The sequence below is a fragment of the Artemia franciscana genome, chromosome 8 (genome assembly GCF_032884065.1).
Source record: "Artemia franciscana chromosome 8, ASM3288406v1, whole genome shotgun sequence".
Taxonomy (NCBI): Eukaryota; Metazoa; Arthropoda; class Branchiopoda; order Anostraca; family Artemiidae; genus Artemia; species Artemia franciscana.
In genome coordinates, this window is record NC_088870.1 from 34,056,333 (window position 1) to 34,078,705 (window position 22,373).

General features: G+C 34.0%; 1 protein-coding gene across 5 annotated transcripts in view; it reads right to left on the bottom strand.

Moving 5' to 3' along the window:
- Positions 1 to 422: 422 nt before the first annotated feature.
- LOC136030331 (choline transporter-like protein 4) overlaps positions 423 to 22,373 on the bottom strand; it is a 51,201-nt gene continuing 29,250 nt past the window's right edge. For 4 of the 5 annotated variants that reach the window (XR_010618256.1, XM_065709246.1, XM_065709244.1 and 1 more), the window contains one exon: positions 16,181 to 22,317. Coding sequence is in view for 3 of the 5 variants with exons in the window: in XM_065709246.1 (XP_065565318.1) it covers positions 22,229 to 22,317 (89 nt within the window). In the remaining 2 variants the exon portion in view is untranslated. Of the gene's footprint in view, positions 639 to 3,225; positions 3,454 to 16,180; positions 22,318 to 22,373 lie in introns of those variants that run through there. The other variant, XR_010618255.1, reaches the window with a different exon arrangement.

Here is a 22,373-nt window from a genome sequence, read left to right on the forward strand (position 1 = left end):
GTGAATTTGATCAGTACCTTAATATCAACGTTCGATTCTTAAGTATCATAGGTCTATCTCTGCTTTATTTCAAAGAAATTTAATGTACAGCTTTTCTCTTGATACAGGGGGGTGATGGTTTAATTCTCAAGTTGAAAGAGTGGATTTTAAACGTGCATGGTAAGCTTTATTTATAGTATTTATTTTTACAACAGTATCCCAGGAAGAAGGTCCTCATACTCCTGGGGATTGGGGGAGTGCTTTTCCCTTTTAGACGGAAGTGTATAACAGCAGTATTTTCAGTAAATGGAAAAAGTAGCTGGATTAATGTTTGTAACAAATACTGTGCAACTAATGTACAAAAAGAAAATATGTTGTACGCTGTTCTACAATTCATAACCCCTCTGGGACCACGTTCTTAAAGCAGTTTTCAAATACTCATTAAATCCATTTTAATTATCCACTATCAGCTTAATTAAAAAACTTCTCAGCAAAGTTTACAGTTCCGCTTTGGCAAAGTCACCAGAAACACTAGCTATAATGTGGGATTCAGCCTTCTGATCTTTACCAGTTCGGATCTCATACTCCATCGGTTCTTCAAAAGATGCTGCGGCTGCTCGTAGCCAATTATATGCAGAGACATTTTCACTACATCTTCCCTACAACAAAATGTTATTCAGTCAAAGTTTCAAACTGATTATCCTTTCAAACTGAGAGGGTGGAATTAGTAAAAACAAATTTCACATCGGACACTGTCTTCAGACTAGCATGTAAGTGTTACAACGTTGCAGCATTAAGGAGTTAATTTATTATGATGAGACTATTTTTGATCACAGATTTTTTAATAAATCTCACAGTATTATTGTTATAAAAATTGATCAGATTTCTACTCTACCAAAATTACTCTATAACCCTTTTGGAGCCATGTACTAAATGGTCTCAGTTTAAAACCGCAGAAAGAGTAAATCACTTCTCCGTCGTTGAAAAAAATCCTAGAGTACTCTTTGCTGTCAAATAATCCAATTGATTTGAAAAAAAGGCAAATATGTGTTTTATTTCCCGGATCCTAAGTTTATATTAATGTTCCTCCTATTTAGTTCGTCTTTGTTTTGCTTTGTTTTGGGCTTCTGTTTGTTTTGCTTCGCGGTTACAGTATTCTTTTTTTTACTCAATTTCCTCTGTGCACTTTCATTCTCTTTCCAACGTTATCTACTCTGTCACATGTTACGCGTTCCTCTCTCTCCCCTCTCGCTTTTTCTTTTTTATTGTCTGCATGTATTTCTTTTCGACGGTTTCCTCAGGTATTAAATAAATATATTTACTTTCATTTGCGCCCACACTCATTAGGCATGAGTGACGTTCCTCATCAGCTTAGAGTTTTCCTTATTTTTTCGTAAGATTCCCAGGAGAACCATCCAATTCAAAATAATTGCGTGATTCAACTCTAACTAGATTTAATTTTATTATTTTAGCTAGTCCTTCCGCCACAAAGTAAAAATTACCAAAACTCTAAAAAATTGTAACCATTTAACGTTAACAAAACATGGTTTTCTAGCCACTTGACAGCGGCAAACAGCTACAGTCCTCTGCAGAATTTAAGAGAGAAAAAACGGACATAACTTAAATAAAACAGCGAACCAAACAAAAAAAAACTTTAATAATAAAAATCAGAATATTTTGATTCCACGTCCAGGAGCTTTATCAATGGAACAAAAACGCAAAGTTAAATTATATCACACGCAACATACAAGAGAAAAAGACAAAGACACAAAACAAATAAACAAAACCCACATCTTAATAACTCCAAAATATTGCAACTACTGTAAACAGCCTGAATAAACTCAAAGGAATAAAAAAAAAATGCCTCTGGTACACCAGATCGTCTCTGGTATAATTTGAGATTAGCAGAGAGATCTACCAAAAATGGAACACTATATTTATTTCAAAAAATTTACATAAACCCATGATTAAAATTACAAGGTCAAGACCATTTGAAGTGTATAGGCTGTATAAGGTTATATATGACAACAATTCATGGAAAGTTATGCATTAATATTGCATGGATTGTTAACTTAGCTAATTTAGCTTATGGATAACTTAACTGAGGTGGGCTGACTCTTTCCAGCATTGATCTCACCCTGACTTTCGCTCATAAGGTTGACTATTATGGAACAAATTACAGTTTGAAATTTTTACCTGTCCCCTAACTACTATAAATTGGAATTAATCTACATACCCTTCACCTCTATTAATACTAATGCCCACACAGATAATAGCTTTAATTTCTGTAATTTCTCAGAAACTCGGCAAAATTGCAACATACGGGTCAATTACTTATTAATTTAATAATTAATAATAGTTGATTTAAGTAATTATTAATTATTTTACAGGTTCCAACTTATTAACCAGTGCTGAAACGATAAAAAGAAGCTAAGTGAAAATATTTCCAAGACATTTATCACACACTGAGAAAAAAAAATCAAACCTTTTGACTGGGGAAAAATCTCCCCGTGTCAATACTTATTTTCATTAAGTTGTTCTTTTTACGTCCGACAAAACACAGGTGAGGAAAAAATTATTCCCTCGTAATTTTACGTTGTGTTTGTAAGAATTCTTCAAATGGCCTGAAAAATCAAATTATTTGACTTTGGGAAAAGCTGTCCTCGTCATCTGGGTTTAAAAAAGGAAATGCGACAAATGCCTTAACACCTTTCAAACAACAGCTATAACAAACACAAAGTTAACCCATGAACTATAAATGTATTTACCATAAATTTTGAAAAAGTGATGCTTATTTATATGTAGTTTGTAAATAAATTATTCAGGCAATCATAAAACAGACTTCTGGCACATGCCAATACTCAACGATGCTTCCATTTAAAAATGGCGGAAGTAACATTAGCGAAATGAGGCAAGCAAAATGACTGTAAACAAGAAAATGGATATAGGCCTAGCCTCTGGCTAGAGGTTAAGCTAGAACTGGCTAGAGCTAGCCTCTGGCTTTAAGCTGTCACTTAAAATTATATAAGCAACTACCTGACCCCTGCCACGCGTGGCTGTGGCGCTGTGCGCCTCAGCAAAATATGGAGTGTCAGCTAGTACCCCCCCTGAGCCCCACCTTTTTTTTAGTTATTTTCTTTTTTTAACAAACAAAAAAACAGTATATATAATTATATACAATCAATATATATGTAAAATGACGTAGGTAGTATGACAATAAAATAAGACAAAAGAAATAAATCTTACCTCTGGCACACGGCACTACCCAACGAAGCTCCCATCAAAAAATGATGTAAGCAAAATTGGTATGTGGGGAGCTTTCTGTGCCAGTTTTCTTAGATGGGGCTTAGCACCGTACTTTTAAAACTCCTCCGGATAGGAAATGTGGGAAAAGTACCAAGAATGCTTCTTTTCACATTGTAGTTGGTCTGCTAAATATATATCCAGTTCAACCTGTGCCTTGGACTTTTCTGCCTGAGACAAAAATGACTTTAAGAACAAAGCCGCTTAAGATTATGCTAATTATTTTTGCTTATTAAGACAACTATTTTTAACCACCATATTTTGAATATGCTGCGCTGCCTAACAATCCGGTTTTGTTAAAAATTGTGTCTTTTTAGACAACAAAAAGAGCAATACGCATATTAGTTGGGTAATTTTTATTTTTGCTATTTTTATATTTTGCTTTTGTAACTGGTTTTCGTGAAACATATTTCCCGTATTTGTTGAATACTGAAGCTAACACTTTTTTTCTAATTTATAATACAAAGAACACCTTTAAAACTAGGTTATGACGAAATTTTTGGGAAGGACATAACGGAGCACTTAAATATGACATCATACACCATAAAAGCAACTTTTCAACAGATACGTGTTTTAAATTATCTTGTCATAATATACGTGCGCAACACCATCTCCTAAACGAAGACGCAGTTTTGGTAAAAAATTGCCTTTTATTTTAGTATTATCTTTCGTTACTTACAAAAAGCACTAGATATGGCTCTTTCTTTTTAAAAAATTTCTCATCCAAAATTCTACAACCACTGTATTGATACAATCACCCCGTATGAAAGAAAAAACATCCTTGCTTCACGCATCTTGTCGTAACCTTTGGAATAGTCCTTTGTATCTCGTAATTTTTCTTCTAAGATATTCATTAGATTACGTGAGATCCCATAATTTAAAGGTTGTGCGAGGCGTTCCTCAACAGCTTCATCGGGGTCTAAAAAGTACGTTTGGCCATATGAAGGTATCTTAATATCACCTTCAGTAGTTTGTGATGGATGTGCCGCTAAATTGATTTTGTGATAATTGATATTACTTTCAGTAGTTTGTGATGGATATGCCACTTAATTGATTTTGCGATAAAGTTGTCCAGCAACGTTAAAGCTAAATATATTACGACTATTTACGGTTCAATCATCACGTACGTTGAATAAAGCTAGAGCAAACACGCTTCAAGTTTCGGATACGTTTATGAAATGCATCAGAAAGCAAGTGACGTCTTAAAAAAAATCAAACCAATTCATTTGGAATTTGTGGTAGTAACAATACATTCGACCATGCAAGCAGCAATCTCCAAAGGAATTACCTTTGTTTGCTGCTCTTTCCTCGAGAATTGGAGGGCTCCACAGTGAATACAAGCAGTGTTGAAGGGTTCTATTGACTTAAATGTAACATTTACTGAGTTTATGGCATGTTTGTACGTATATACTTGTCTTTGCGCCACACACTGTTGGTGTCGAAGGTTACGACACCGCTGTTCTTCTGACCGTCGTTATCTTTGCTCTTCATTTTCATTTTTGACTCACTCAGATTCTTGGTGTCACTTGTTTTTTAACCGCGTGTGTTTTGGCTCTTCATTTTCATTTTTTTTCTTGATCAGATTCTCGGTGTCACTTCTAACCAAGTGTGTTTTTGCTCTTCATTTTCATTTTTGACCATTCAGATTCTCGGTGTCACTTGTCTTCTAATCATGTGTATCTTTGCTCTTCATTTTGATTTTGGACTCGCTCAGATTATGGGTGTCACATGTCTTCAAAACACGTGTGTCTTTGGTCTTTTCATTTTTGATTCATTCAGATTCTCGGTGTCGCTTGTCTTCTAACCACGGGTGTCTTTGCTCTTCATTTTCACTTTGATTTGCTTAGATTTCTCAGATTCTCGGTGTCATATGTATTCTAACCACGTGTGCATAGCCAATCAGATTTGTTTTGACAATCTTCTATATATATAAAAATAAGTTGTCTGTCTGTCTGTCAGGTGACGTCATGTTTCTGTGTCGACTGACGTCATGAAGTTAGTTGTCGTCATTTTTGCTATGACGGTGACGTCATTAAAGATATTTAAGACATATATGTTCACGTAGAAATCTATTAATGTTTAAGTTTAAAATGACTGATGAACTTACAATGGCAAAAGCCGATGAAGATGCTCAAAGAGTCTATGCCAAAAAACTTGCTGCTGATAGAGAAAGTCAGAAAAGAAAGCGTGCCGAGGTATCAAAAGAACAGCAAGGAAACAGGCTTGAGGCTAAAGAACGCAAAACCGCGCAGTTAGATGAAGATCCACCTGGACAGCGAGAGTCAAAACATCAAAACTGAAAATGATAGCGATGATGATTGGGTTTGGGATTTTGACTTGGATAAGGTCATCAATGCCTACCAGATTTTAGTTAAAAAAAACAAAGGTTCGGCGATATGTATTTCATAGTGAAGCTGAAAAATAAAGAAGAAAAAGAAAACTGAAAAAAGAAAAACTTTAAAAAACTAAAAAATACTAAAAAGAAAAAACACTCAAAGAGAAATTACAGACCGGGACACAAATGACGACCGGGACAGAGGGAATATAAATAACGATCGGGACACTCAAAGAGAAATTACAGACTGGGATACCGGGACACAAATGACGACCGGGACACAGGGAATATAAATGACGACCAGGACACAGGTATTTAAGAATATCGTTCAAAGACAAATTTTTAATTGTAAGAAGACCGTTGAAAGAGAAATTTCCAATTGTAAAATGACTGAAGAACCTACAATGGCAACACCCGAGGAAGCTGCTCAAAACGAATGTATTCAAGCCGAAGTAGCTGAGTTGGTAAAGCGTTATGTTTCAGGTTCTAGGTCCGAGAGGCTCCAGGTTTGAACCTTGGCTTTAGCATTAATACAAAAAAAGAAAAAAACTAAAAAAGGTAAAAACTACAAAAAAACTAAAAAGAAAATATATATATATATATATATATATATATATATATATATATATATATATATATATATATATATATATATATATTTATCTGTCAGGTGACGTCATGTTTCTGTGTCGACTGACGTCATGTTTTCGACTGACGAAATTACAGACCGGGACATAGGGACACAAATGAACTACAAAAAAACTAAAAAAAAAAAAACAAAAAACTAATAAAAAACTAAAAAAGCTAAAAAGCTAAAAAAAACTGAAAAAAGAAAATAAAATGAAAAAGAAAAAAAATGAAAAATAAAGGAGAAAAACAAAACTAAAAAAAGAAAAAAACTAAAAAAAGGTAAAAAACTAAAACCTAAAAAAAGACCAAATCAAAAACGAATGTATATACAGACCGGGACACCGGGACATGACGACCGGGACACAGAACACCTACAGCAGGGACGCCGGGGGGCTCAGGGGGATATATAAATGACGATGGCGACACAGGAAATCGTCGATTAGCAATCACCATCAACAAAGCTCAAGGGCAATCATTAGAATCATGAGGAATAGATCTGAATACGGATTGTTTTCCCATGGACCATTATATGTTGCATGTTCAAGAGTCGTTAAACCTGACATTCTATTTATATGCACAGACAATGGGACAGCAAAGAATGTTGTATATTCGCAAGTTTTACGTAGTTAAAAACATATATATATATATATATATATATATATATATATATATATATATATATATATATATATATATATATATATATATATATATATATATATATATATATATATACATATATATCTATATATATAAAAATAAGTTGTCTGTCTGTCTGTGGATCAGGTGACGTCATGTTTCTGTGTCGACTGACGTCATGTTTTCGACTGACGAAATTACAAAATTACATTGGGATACAAATGACGACCAGGACACCGGCACATAGGGAAAATAAATGACGACCGGGACACTCAAAGAGAAAGCGACCGGGACACAAGGAATGTTCAATTAGCAATCACCATCAACAAAACACCGTCAACAAACCATCACAAATGACGACCGGGACACAGGGAGTATAAATGACGACCAGGAAATAAGTAAAAAAAAAACTAAAAAAAAGGTAAAAACTACAAAAAAAACTAAAAAGAAAAAAACAAACTAAAAACTAATAAAAAAAACTAAAAAAGCTAAAAAACTAAAAAAACTAAAAAATAAAAAAAACTAAAAAAAGGAAAGAAAAAGAAAAATAAAGGAGAAAAACAAAACTAAAAAAAAAAAAAAAAAAAAACTAAAAAGAAAAAAGAAAAAAAAACTAAAAAAACTAAAAAAATGTAAAAACCAAAAAAAATAAAAAGAAAAAAAAGGGAAAAATACAAAAATTTATTTCATCATTTACCATTTCAAAAACGAATGTATATACAGACTGGGACACCGGAATACAAATGACGACCGGGACACAGGGAATATAAATGACGACCGGGAAACAGGGACACAACTACAACGGGGGCACCCGGGGGCACAGGGGGATATATAAATGACGATGGGGACACAGAGAATGTTCGATTAGCAATCACCATCAACAAAGCTCAAGGGCAATCATTAGAATCATGAGGTATAACTAAAAAAAACTAAAAAAAGGCAGAAAACTAAAACCTAAAAAAAAGACCAATTCAAAAACGAATGTATATACAGACTGGGACACCGGGACACGAATGACGACCGGGACACCGGGACACAAGGAATATCAATGACGCCCGGGACCCTCAAAGAGAATTCACAGACTGGGACACCGGGACATAAATGACGACCGGAACACATGGAATATAAATGACGACCGGGACACCGGGGGGCACACGGGGATATATAAGTGACGACGGCGACACAGGGAATCGTCGACTAGCAATCACCATCAACAAAGCTCAAGGGCAATCATTAGAATCATGAGGTATAGATCTGAATACAGATTGTTTTCCCATGGACCATAATATGTTGCATGTTCAAGAGTCGGTAAACCTGACAATCTATTTATATGCACAGACAATGGGACAGCAAAGAATGTTGTATATTCGCAAGTTTTACGTAGTTAAAAACATATATATATATATATATATAAATATATATATATATATATCTATCTATATTCACAGGTGGGACATAGGGACACAACTACAATGGCGCGTAACTAACATGGCGCGTAACGACTTACGCGCGCGGGGGGGCTTGGGGGGAGCGGAAGCGCCCCCACCAACTAGGTGTTGGGGTGGCGCGAAGCGCCCCCCCAACAGCTAGTATATATATATATATATATATATATATATATATATATATATATGTATATACATATTCACAGGTGGGACATAGGGACACAACTACAATGGCGCGTAACGACTTACGCGCGCGGGGGGCTTGGGGGGGGGGCGAAGTGCCCCCACTAGTATTTACATACAAATATCGTTACCAAAAAGAGAGTTGAACTCGAATCCATCAGAGCTAAAGGATGAGTATTTTCTCCATTACACCATGGTAACTTACCACGTGTGTCTGTCCTCTTTATTTTCATTTTTGAATCGCTCAGATTCTCAGTGTTTCTTGTCTTCTAACCACATTTGTCTTTCTTCTTCGTTTTGGATTGTGATTACTTCAGACAATTTAGTAATGCCCTTTGCTTTAGTTGCCCGCATTGGTCTTGTTTCATTTGATGGTCCAGGTTGAGTTTCACTCATTGTTAATTTCATCTGTTAGGCTGTTCTCAAGGTCTTTTCACTTTTGATAGTTCAGGTGACTCCAAAGAATCATCCTTTGTAATAAATGCAAATATTCGGTTTTTGGGTCTTCCTAAAGGCATTATATATTTGGATACGTTCAAACCTGTAGGCCTTATTCACGTATCAAGTTGTTTTCAAGAAAACAAACTAATTTCAAATAATAATAATAATAATAAAAAAATACATTAAACTGTGGAGTAAACACACAAAAAAGAAAAAAACAAGAATAAAACATAGCAACATAAATAACATAACAGCATAACAACATACAACATAAATAAATTACCTCAATTCAAAAAATGGCCAAAGAGGGTGAAAAACACCAATCATTTGCTGAGTTTTAAGAGATGTATCTTTAGATAATTGTTTCAGTCGCGAGGGCGCATCAACGATATCAAATTTAGAAACGACTGTATGATTCCGATACCACCGAGGCAGACGCAGCAAATACTTGCAATAATTAAAATACCCTGAGCGTATTTTCTTTGTATCCTTCTTGCGAAGGAGGAAAGCAAAACCAGAAAGATAAAAAACAGCAGGGGCACAAAAACTAGAATAAAGACGCCATAGTCCTTTTCGGTTATACCGACCACGATTTGGTGAAATTTTTCCGTAACCAACACGCATACTTTTCAGCACGCTGGACGTATTAGTGGAACAAGTAGACGAAAGTGACCTCGAAAAAGAGAGACCCAACCATTTAATACTTAATGAACATGGTATTGTTGAAGAACCCAAGCAAATAGGTGATGCTGGTGGAGGACTCCCAAAACACAAAAACTCACATTTGGAGGCATTAACTGAAAGGCCTACCCTGGATAGTGCGGCTGAAATCCGGTCAAAGTTGGTGATTAGACTATGTTTTGTCTGTTTAAGAAGCAGAACATCATCAGCATATGCAACGCGACTAATTCCTAAATTATCACTGCAAAAAATTGACGCTTTAAGACGTTGGAGACACGAAGCCAAAACACATTTAAATATGCTCGGGGATAACACAGCACCTAACCTAACGCCTTTTTTAACAGGAATATACTCCCCTACATTACCATTCCACTTCACCCTACCTGAAAAATTAGCATACCAATACTTAAGCACGGAAACAATAGAAAGGTTAACACCTGAGGCTGCTAGAGAAAACAAAGCAAATTACATTGTCAAAAGCACTAGATTTGTCAACAGTCAAACAATACAGGGGACTTTTTAGAGCAACAGCTTGTTTCATTAGCCGACCCACAATATGGTGAGCTTGAACGCAGTCCATACCTTTTCTAAAACCAAGCTGGAAGGGCGTAAAATTGCAATTGGAGTTGATGGCCGTTAGCAGTACATACTCAAATAGCTTACTAACAAAACAAGACACAGTGATAGGACGGTAATTAGAGCAAGCACTGGAGTCCTTACCCCTCTTGACTATGGGAGATATACAACCGGACAAAAAACTATCTGGCACAACGGACTGTGCCAAACACATCTGAAACAATAACTGCAAATGCTTCGGCAATTAAGGACAATAATAAGCAAAAAACGTGAAGCAAAGATCAACGCTATCGAGAGACTCGGACTTATTCACTTGTTTAAGAGCTCGGAGTATAACACCAGTTTCCACCGACAACACTTGAGATTGGTTGATACGAATTGGGAGGACTGAGTTGACAAGCTTTGTAAAATGATTTTGGAGATTAATATTAAATGAAAGCAAAGTATTTTTTTAATGAGAGACGAAGTTTCTCTAATGATTTTTTATTTTATTTTTTTTTAATGAGAAACACTTTACACTGTTTATAACGCGATCCCAGGATTTCTTGTCACAAGGGCCATCCCAGGCATTCAGTCTCGCTTTATGCACGGAATATTTGTACTCTCGTTTGGTTTTCTGTTTTATTTGATGAAATGAACCAGAAGGAGGACGATCACAGGCTATCCACATAGGGAGCCAGAACTTTGCTTTTTGTTTAGCCATCTTCACTTTAGGATTAACTTTCCAAAAGGGATTGCGAGTACCCGTTCGCACGCGCTCAGAGGGGACAGCTTTTTTAGCGGCAGACTTTAGACAGAAAACTATTTGCTGATAATACGAGTTGATATCTACCCGAGTTGAAGTTGTACATACAGATGTTTGCAATAAGTGGAAAGGCACCTTAATAGATGATAATAACTGGGACAATGTCAATACATAAAATAGAACATTGGTATTTTCCCAGTTTAACTTTGAGAACCACTTGGGAGAGTTACGTTGCATAGAGCTCGACATGGAGCAAGATAGTTGGCATGTGATTGGTAAATGATCGTCAATTTTAGAGTCGTCCACATGAACTATTGATGAAAGTAGAGTTGAATCTGACACAATTACATGATCAAGGTTTGAAGTAAGACCACCACGATTGTGACTATAAGTAAATAGAAGATCTTTATCAGCAAGATGGAATCCTCCAGGTAGTGAATCGAGAAAGATTTCAGATCGGTCAAAATTAGATAATAAGTCAGTGTTCATGTCGCCGGCGAGAACCCATTTGGTATTTTGTTTTGTAAGGTCGCTAAGTAGTGTTTGTAGGCGATTGCAAACTTGTGAAAAACTAGAAAATGACTGCACAGTCTTTTTATTACAGGGGAAATAAATGTTTATAAATGCGGTATCACCACATTTTATCGCTAAGATGTTAGCGTCACTGCAATAATATCGGCTGAGTCTTATGTCTGAAATAGATGGTCTCGATGGTCTACCACGGGTTTTCTGGGTGGCTCTCAAGAAGGTATAATGGGTCCGAAAACGCTTTAGGCTATCAACATTCACTTTAGAGAGAAGGTGCTCCTATAAAAACACAATGTCATTTTCAACCAGCTCACTAATCAGTAGGTCCTTGTCTTTTGTACCGTTAATATTAAGGGACACAAAGCTAAACGGAGTTTGAGCATTCATTTATTAGCATTGTTGAGAGCCGATCGGAGAACTTTACATTTCAGACTAAAACTTACGTGTTCCATAGTGCAATTTGCACATTTTGGCGAGGCTTGGTAAGGATTTTCCTTGGAATTCACATGAGGGCCAGAACATCTGGAATACTTGGGATGTGCTGGTGAGCGGGGACAAGCTCCAATCAGGTGGTCAGTACTTTGACAGCGAAAGCATCGACGCGGAATGGATTGAAAAGGCTTAGCGCGAAAAATTTCGTATCCAATATGGATTCTCGACTCCAGTACCGCGTTCAGAGCGGCTTTGTCTATAAACTCAAGGCGAACAAAGTCCGGAAGCTTTATGTTCTGGGAATCGCACTTTGCAAGCGAAGAAATAATGTCCGAAGCACAGTTCAATGCAGCATTGGCTCCTACGCGCTTCGATGGGACTTCATTCGGAAAAAGATTTAAAAAAAGCAATTTACGGGTCTCACAAAGAGAAGAAGACTCGAAGAAATCAGCCATGTACTCTTTTATCGTATCGGGCGAAACTCATTTAGCAAGATTTTTCTGTACAAAGCACAGGGTGGGGTTATACAAAAGTTCATCTTCGCACCAATTACCATTTCCCATTTTGTGTAGATTGAAGGTTCACTTACGAGAAAAGTAAGGAAAGCGTTGGAGGCTGTCTACCCTGTCCCCGCAAGTTAAGGGACAAGCCTGGCGGGTACCACGGCGCTTGCAAACAGCTCTCCCCCACCCTTCTGCTTACTTCTCTCCTCTCACCTTTATCGTAACGCAATTGTCTATAATATCGGAAATTATAATTATTTTCGAAACTGCTTATTCCTGACCTATATCATATATCAACTGGCTGCACAACCAGAGCCATTGAAGACTTTGCTTACTGGAACTACGTCAGAATCTCAGCGTTTTTTGTTAAACATCAGAAAATATAACTCATGTTTCCAAATGACGTCGTTTGGTGCCCAAATCGAAAATCAATTTATGCCTACTTTCAAAGTAAAAGGGCAAATTTATCATACAGCAGGGTCCCTTCTACCATTCTCAGGAAATTTTTAGAGCTGTACTTCATCAGTGATAGAAATTCTGAATTGAATGCACGTTGCGAAATTTCTCCCGACGTTGAAAGGACTATCGTTTCCCAATTGCAACATCTTTTCAACGAAAATAATAATTTAGTGCGTCTGTTCAAAACAGCCATCAATTTGATGCCTACTGATACGCATTAAATTGTTATTTCCGCTGTCAAAACGCCTACTGGCCAACATGTGCGTAGATACAATGCTCCAACTATCGACGAAGCGGCAATCGTTATGGTCGGTGATCAGTTTTTACCTCGAGATATTATTCTTCATAAGCGAAACGCTCAGTTGGTAAGAATTGCTGAAACTCATCGATACTACGATGCCCTACAATATCCTATCATTTATATATATATATATATATATATATATATATATATATATATATATATATATATATATATATATATATATATATATATATATATATATATATATACTAGCTGTTGGGGTGGCGCTTCGCGCCACTCCAACACCTAGTTGGTGGGGTATATATATAGTATATATATATATATATATATATATATATATATATATATATATATATATATATATATATATATATATATATATATATATATATATATATATATATATATATAAATATATATATATATATATATAAATATATATATATATAAATATATATATATATATATATATATATATATATATATATATATATATATATATATATATATATATGTATATGCTAAATGATCGGATGTTATCAAGTGTTCTTGAATGCATGTTATTCCATGATTGGCTATTAGATCACTTTATAGAGACAAATTATGAGGATTGTGCCCGTATATATTTCTCCTGTAAAGGGAAATACTTGCATACATTGTTTACATTTGTTAGAATTAGCCTCTAATCGTTTCTTATATACGGGGCATTACGAATTATAGCATGGATGTTTTCCACCACAGTTAGTATATTTAATATCACGGGTACATGGATTACCTTTTAGATTTTCTTGATCACCAGAGCACCGAGAACACTTCATAATATTAGAACAGCCTTGTTGCAAATGGTAAAACTTTTGGCATTTAAAACACATCGGGGGCACGGCATCGTATTTGTCGACGGAAGGGATCCGTCGACAAATATGATAGATTCGTTGTCAAAAACTTCACGGTATTGCTCACAACTGATTCATAGATTCATATGCACACTAATTCCCAGAGACCAGTGCCAGTAATGAACAATTCTTCTTGGCATTAGGGCATGTGAAGGATTGCCCGCGATCGACAATGAAAAATGACAGATTCAGTATTCTCATGATCATGGCCGTTGAAAGTGAGGAGAAACACGATTTGGATAGATTAGTCGACCATTTATCCAAATAGAAAAGTAACCGCTATCCCATGTTTTAAGCGTGCTTACTCAATGTTGTTAAGTTTTTTTTGTATATTCATTAAATAAGAAAAAAATTATTTCCCTCCCCCCCAGCATTTTCGTGAATTGGCACCACTAAAAGGCCATCAGCTTGGTACATTTTTTGGGTCTTCTTCTAAAAATAAATAACGACTATTTCCCTATTGTTTCTAAGTTGTGTTTGTTTGGTCTTCTTCTAAACATATGTTATAATAATAAAAAATATTGTCTGAATACAAAACCTTTTACACAACGTATAACGTCATTACAATACTCTCATGCATATATTTTGCTCTTTAAATACATTCAATGTGATGTTATTCAGATGAAAAAGGTTTTTTCAAAATTAACGCTCTAAAGTATAATCAGCTGAAGGTACATGTTCTACCCAGGACCCAGCACAATATTGTCAAGCGCCACCGATGGGGCATGTGCCCCAAGGTGAGAATCACGGCTCTAGAAGGTAATACTATAAAGCTTCGAAAACTACTTTAAAAAACCCTAAAATAATTATTTATATCATTCCTAAAAGCCCATGACTCCACTTTACCCCTCCACCTAATGTGCAAATAAATTGCTCATATTATTTATACTTATATATACCGAAGACTAAATCTATTCCTTATTTGGTAATTATATAGCCAAGTTTGTCATTTTTTGAAAAAAAATTCATTTATTTGCCGTTCTTGAATTTTCAAAAAAAAGTGCGTAATTTCGTGCAGCTGACACAACCAGTTTATTTAGTTAACTGAACAACAGGAGATAGTTTAGTTACCGAAAGAGCTAGCAACCGAGCAATAGTAGACATGGCGTATTTTTTTAAATAAGTTGGTTTTCAAAAAAGTGTAATACTACACAATATGAAGCAGCAGTATTCTAATTCGTGACATGTGCGCACGACCAAAGAAATTAAGAGACATTACTTATCTAAGCTTCCTGGCTAAAACCTCCCTTTATTTTCATTGGTTAAATATTTAATAGATAATGACACTAATTGCTGAAAGCTCATCAGACCAAGATTTTATTTGACTGTAGTTTCATTTTTATTTTAAATGTTGTTATAATTAGAAAAGTGCTACAACAATACTTAGTACAAACGCAGCCTAAGTACTAATGGTGGTCTTATGAAATTTAAATCAAACACAAATTAAATTTACTATCCATCAAAATCAGCAAAACTTTATGTCAAATATTTAGCTAGTTGAAACGCATCTGGTGTACAAATCTAAATACGACAAGTTTATTAGAATGCGTCGAACGTTTATCGTGTTTTCGTAAGTCCAGCACGTTTATCATTAGTTCAGGAGAAACAAAAAGCCCCACCCTTAATAAGCCTGGTTGGTTTAAAAACTTCATATGTGAAGTTTCCAGCCACACAAAAAGACGAAACAAGCTACATACTATCTGATTGGATCTACTGAGTGAAAATTTGAGTCACTAAAAAGAACAGAAAGCGTTCGAGTCACGAAGTTAAAAGTAAACTCCCTTTCTCTGTGGTTTATGTAATACCAAAGCTTTATAGCCAATGATAGAAAGGTTGAGGTTAACATGGGTCGGACACATTATACGGATAAGAGATTGCCAACGAAAGTCCTTATCAGCCAGGCGTCTAGAGCCAAACGAAAAGTGGGTCGTCCCCGAGTGGGATGGGAGGATGTCGCAAGGAAAGAATTAAAAGAAATGGGAACTTTTCGGCAGAGTGCATAGGGGGAGGCTTTAAATAGATTGCAACGGAGGGGGAGCGTGCGTGGCTGTGTTGGCCTCAGGCAGCTTGGTGCTGCACTGACTTATTGGTAGTAGTAGTAGGATCTACGAATGAATCGACTTTTCCTAGAATGATGTAAATATATCTGCACACAATTTTATTATAAAAAAAGACACACATGAAAATTGAACGAACAATCCTCTAACAAAGAATATACACAACTATAAATTTATGAATTAGCCAGCAATTACGTAAAAAGCCTAAAAAGCTACATTGTCCAACACTCTGGCTTTATGAAAACGGAAATGGCAAGAAAGATAAACAAGTCTATTTACATGGGATTCTTGAAACACAATCAGGTACAATTAATTTTTTATGCTCAAATTGAAAACAAACATTTATACAACATTAAAAAAGATGAACTGTTCAGAAGATGATTGGAATAAAGCCATTAAGCAGTTACAAGAAACAATTATGGAATAAGATTCTTTGTTAGATTTGATTTGAAGTACCAACCATTTGCCGAAAAAAAAATTGTAGAGTTTGTCGGTGTTTCGCATACTGAAGTATGATAGATGTCTTCAAGGGCGTTTTAGCATTTGGTTTTAGTTAAAGTATATATACATTTTGAAAAACACATTTACTTTCGCTAGCAAAAAAGTCTTTGTTTATCCTTTGAGAGATGACAAAATGACAACAAAAATTGTCGTTAGGATATCCATATTTTAGCAAAAAGCCTTAAAACAGTAGATTTCATAAAAACACAAAAAAAAGTAAGTAGAAATAAAATGTAGAAATTAAGAATGGAAATTGTAGAAAAAAATATTGCACCAAGCTCCCTCTCCTGCATCGCTATCTGGGGTAGCCCCGGAATATCTATTTATTTTCAAAATATCGATACATAACAATCGTTATTTTAGAAAGTATCCTAAAATAAAAGATTTTAAAAGGGGCAAAATAACCAAAAAGGGGGCGAAATCGCATATACGCCGTAAAAAAAAAATACTGAAACATCGAAGGGAGAGGGGTTCAGGCACTGTATAACACCTTTGAGTAACCCCAAAACGACTTATGTTGACTTATCTTAAGATGGCGTAAAATATGACAAGATGATATAATAAGTTTTGGATGGGGGTCACATTGAAAAAAAAAGTCGTTTAAACCGTAGGGAATCGTAAAAATATTCATACTTCAGAGAGAAGCGCAGAGGTCCCTTTCCCAAAATAGCTGTCACGTTCGGCCCCACAATCCTTATCTCTGAGGGTATCCTCAGGACTGGATAAAGCTAAAAATCAACCAGGTGATTCTCAACCTTTAACTTTACAAATAAGGTTAAATACAAAAAGCTCATTTAATGAGGTTATCTTCTGAAAGGCTCAACTGTGAATAACTAAGCAACAAGTTTCCTAATAATGGCTAACATATAGAAAGAGCTAGTTGAACGATTCAAAATCATAGGCACGTAAATAGCACACCGTTTAAAGCAGAAAAGCATTGTGCTTTCATTCCGGAAAGACACTCCGGGGCTACCCCAGATAGCTATGAAGGAGAGGGAGCTTGGTGCAATTTTTTTCTACAATTTCCATTCTTAATTGAACCTTTTTAACTTGACCTCTTACGATATGTCTTATTAGGATGTTCAATTGGATAAGGATTGACATCTTTTATCACAGAACAAAGTAAGTCTAAATTCTGTAGTCTGCCCAGATAGTTACAGAGGGAGAGAGCGACTATATTTTCATCACTTCCTTTCGAATCAAACTTTTGGTTCTCATATTTTATTTCTACTTACTTTTTTTGTGTTTTTATGAAATCTACTCTTTAAGGCTTTTCCCTAAAATATGGATATCCTAACGACAATTTTTGTTGTCATTTTGTCATCTCTCAAAGGATAAACAAAGACTTTTTTGCTAGCGAAAGTAAATGTGTTTTTCAAAATGTATATATACTTTAACTAAAACCAAATGCTAAAACGCCCTTGAAGACATCTATCATACTTCAGTATGCGAAACACCGACAAACTCTACAATTTTTTTTCAGCAAATGGTTGGTACTTCAAATCAAAACTAACAAAGAATCTTATTCCATAATTGTTTCTTGTAACTGCTTAATGGCTTTATTCCAATCATCTTCTGAACAGTTCATCTTTTTTAATGTTGTATAAATGTTTGTTTTCAATTTGAGCATAAAAAATTAATTGTACCTGATTGTGTTTCAAGAATCCCATGTAAATAGACTTGTTTATCTTTCTTGCCATTTCCGTTTTCATAAAACCAGAGTGTTGGACAATGTAGCTTTTTAGGCTTTTTACGTAATTGCTGGCTAATTCATAAATTTATAGTTGTGTATATTATTTGGTAGAGGATTGTTCGTTCAATTTTCATGTGTGTCTTTTTTTATAATAAGCCAATTGCTAATAGTTAAGGTAATAATTAAGTAAAGAGTTTTGTTTCATTAATTTAAAAACAATTTGTTTTGTTTGATACATAACAATAAACATATACATAAATAATTTGTTTGATAATTAAGTAAAATAATCAAGTTGAAATTGGAATTAAAAACCAGATACTGAAGTAGCCATTTATTAAAGCTAATCCAAATTTTGCTAGAAATTAAGCCAATTACTAATATTTAAGGTAATAATCAAGTAAAATATTTTATTTTATTAATTTAAAAACATTTGTTTTGTTTGTTACATAACATTAAACATTTACATAAATACTTTGTTTTATAATCAAGCAGAACAATTTGTAAAATGATAAAACCGATTGATTTGTTTCAATAAAAATTACGTAATTGGAATTAAAAACAAGAAATCTAAGCAGCCAAAAATTGAAGCTAAACCAAATTAAACCAAAAATAAAACCAATTACCAATAATATTTTTTCGAAATATAACTATTGTAGATTGAAATCTTTTTAATTAAATTTACTATTCTTGCATTTTGATTGTAATTTAATTTGCTTTTTTTTTTGGATCTTTGAATGGAGGTTTTGGTAAAATTGTGGGTATCACTTTGGCCTTAAAACAGTAGATTTCATAAAAACACAAAAAAAGCAAGCAGAAATAAAATATGAGAACCAAAAGTTTGATTCGAAAGGAAGTGATGAAAATATAGTCGCTCTCTCCCTCTGTAACTATCTGGGCAGACTACACAATTTAGACTTACTTTGTTCTGTGATAAAAGATGTCAATCCTTATCCTAGGGAACATCCTAATAAGACATAAAATTGCACCAAGCTCCCTCTCCTGCATCGCTATCTGGGGTAGCCCCGGAATATCTATTTATTTTCAAAATATCGATACATAACATTCGTTATTTTAAGAACCTAAAATAAAAGATTTTAAAAGGTGCAAAATAACCAAAAAGGGGGCGAAATCGCATATACGCCGTAAAAAAAAAATACTGAAACATCGAAGGGAGAGGGGTTCAGGCCCTGTATAACTACTTTGAGTGACCCCAAAACGACTTATTTTGACTTATCTTAATATGACGTAAAATATGACAAGATGATAATCTTTATTTAAGGAATTCTCCTAAAATAATAAGTTTTGGATGGGGGGTCACATTGAAAAAAAAAAAAAAAAAAAAAAAAAAAAAAAAAAAAAAAAAAAAAAAAAAAAACAAGTCGTTTAAACCGTAGGGAATCGTAAAAGTATTCATACTTCAGAGAGAAGCGCAGAGGCTCCCTTCCCAAAATAGCTGTCACGTTCGGTCCCACAATCCTTATCTCTGGGGGTATCCTCATGACTGGATAAAGCTAAAAATCAACCAGGTGATTCTCAACCTTTAACTTTACAAATAAGGTTAAATACAAAAAGTTCATTTAATGAGGTTATCTTCTGAAAGGCTCAACTGTGAATAACTAAGCAACAAGTTTCCTAATAATGGCTAACATATAGAAAGAGCTAGTTGAACGATTTAAAATCATAGGCACGTAAATAGCACACCGTTTAAAGCAGAAAAGCATTGTGCTTTCATATTTTCCCATAAATAAAGGGAATGGCACTATAAACTACCACTTCTATTTCAAAGATTTAAAGACTAAATATGAAAGCAATAAATGAATAACGAAAGCGCTATACAGAGGTTAATCTACATCTGTTTTCGTTTTGTAGAGATAACCAGCACATTATTTGAATTGAATGCGATTGATCATTGAATAAACTTGAAACTCAGCTATTTTTTCAAACGAATCAGCAAACATAAAACACAAGATGTTAAGAAACTCGCAACGATTTAAGGCATGTAATATTAAAGAAAATGGCAAGTATATGGAGCCAGAATTAACATTCCATCTTCAGTGCATCAAGACTGTTCAATACAAAAATAAAATACAAAAAAAATAATGACAAATTAACAAATATTCTTGATTTATTATATATATTTTATATGGACGAATAGGCAATACTAGTAATTAGAATGGGTGATACCAGTTACTGAGTCACCAGTTAGACCTAAAGCTCCAACCCTAGCAGCTTGTTTTGAAATTACTTCCACAAAGCTCTGGTAACTCATCACTCAATCATTTTGAAGTCGTTTGACAGGTGGGTCAAATTGGGCGCCCACCAACCCTGCCCCAAACCCCCCAAGTTTATCGCAAAAAGTTAGGCATGTTGTCCCTTATTTGACCAGGAGCCACGCAAAGATTTTGAATCTGTATGATTTGGAGACCAAAGTGATACCCACAATTTTACCAAAACCTCTATTCAAAGATCCAAAAAAAAAGAAAATTAAATTACAATCAAAATGCAAGAATACCAAATTTAATTAAAAATACTTCAATCTACAATAGTTATATTTCGAAAAAATATTATTGGTAATTGGTTTTATTTTTGGTTTAATTTGGTTTAGCTTCAATTTTTGGCTGCTTAGATTTCTTGTTTTTAATTCCAATTTTAGCTTGATTATTTTATTTTACGTAATTTTTATTGAAAAACAAATCAATCTGTTTTATCATTTTACAAATTGTTCTGCTTGATTATAAAACAAAGTATTTATGTAAATGTTCAATGTTATGTAATAAACAAAACAAATGTTTTTAAATTAATAAAATAAAATATTTTACTTAATTATTACCTTAAATATTAGTAATTGGCTTAATTTCTAGCAAAATTTGGATTAGCTTTAATAAATGGCTACTTCAATATCTGGTTTTTAATTCCAATTTCAACTTGATTATTTTACTTAATTATCAAACAAATTATTTATGTATATGTTTATTGTTATGTATCAAACAAAACAAATTGTTTTTAAATTAATAAAACAAAACTTTTTACTTAATTATTACCTTAACTATTAGCAACTGGCTTAATTTCTGACTTTAATCTTTGACTGCTTAAATATGTGGTTTTTAATTCCAATTTCACCTTAATTATTTTATGAAACAAACTGTTTATGCAGATGTTTATTGTTATGTATCAAACAAAACAAAATGTTTTTAAATTAACAAAACGAAATATTTTATTTAATTATTACCTTTACTATTAGTAAAGGGCTTAACTTCACTTGGCTTTAATCTTTGGCTTCTTAAATATCTGGCCTTTAATTTTAATTACAAATTAATTACTTTATTTTCTATTTATATTAGTCAGACACAAAATTTGGGTAAAAATATATCAGCCATTTTCTTCTTTACTATCTTAGAAAACCTAATCAGAAATAGATGTATAGAAAATGTGATATTTAATTTATTGTCATTGTCATTTATATTTATTGTCAGTCAGAAATCTGAAAGTAGAGCTATAAATCATTTTTATTATAATACTATTCTAAGATTATACTTTAGTCACTTCTTTATTTTGGATCTTTCTTGTTGCTCGGTACCCTATTGACGTTACTAGTACAACTTCTAGAGCATCATTGTTCCCAACAAATTATCTGAGTATACTTAATAAACTAATTTTAATAAATAGCTTAATTAGGTTTGCAAAATTAAACACTTGGTTTATTTCTATTGTTAATGGTGCTTCAAGTTCATATTAACTGGAAAAAAAATAGCTAGAGGCCCGAACGTGTTGTATGCGTACATTTTCCTGTGAACATCTATACTGTATAAACATATATTTAATATAAGTTCTTACTATGAAAAATGGCAATGTTCCGAATAAAAAGAAGCCATTAATGAGATACATAGGGAGAAAATTCTGAAAACATACAAGAAAGTGACTAAAAGAGCAAAGCATTAAACTACATTCGCTTTCTAAGAATGTTCATTAAATCCTTTGACATGTAATAAGGTCGATCTTCACTTCCGTCATTATTTTCACAATCGATCACTAAAAAAAGATCAATCTCAAATTGGGGAAATGAATGAAAATTATATTATAATAAT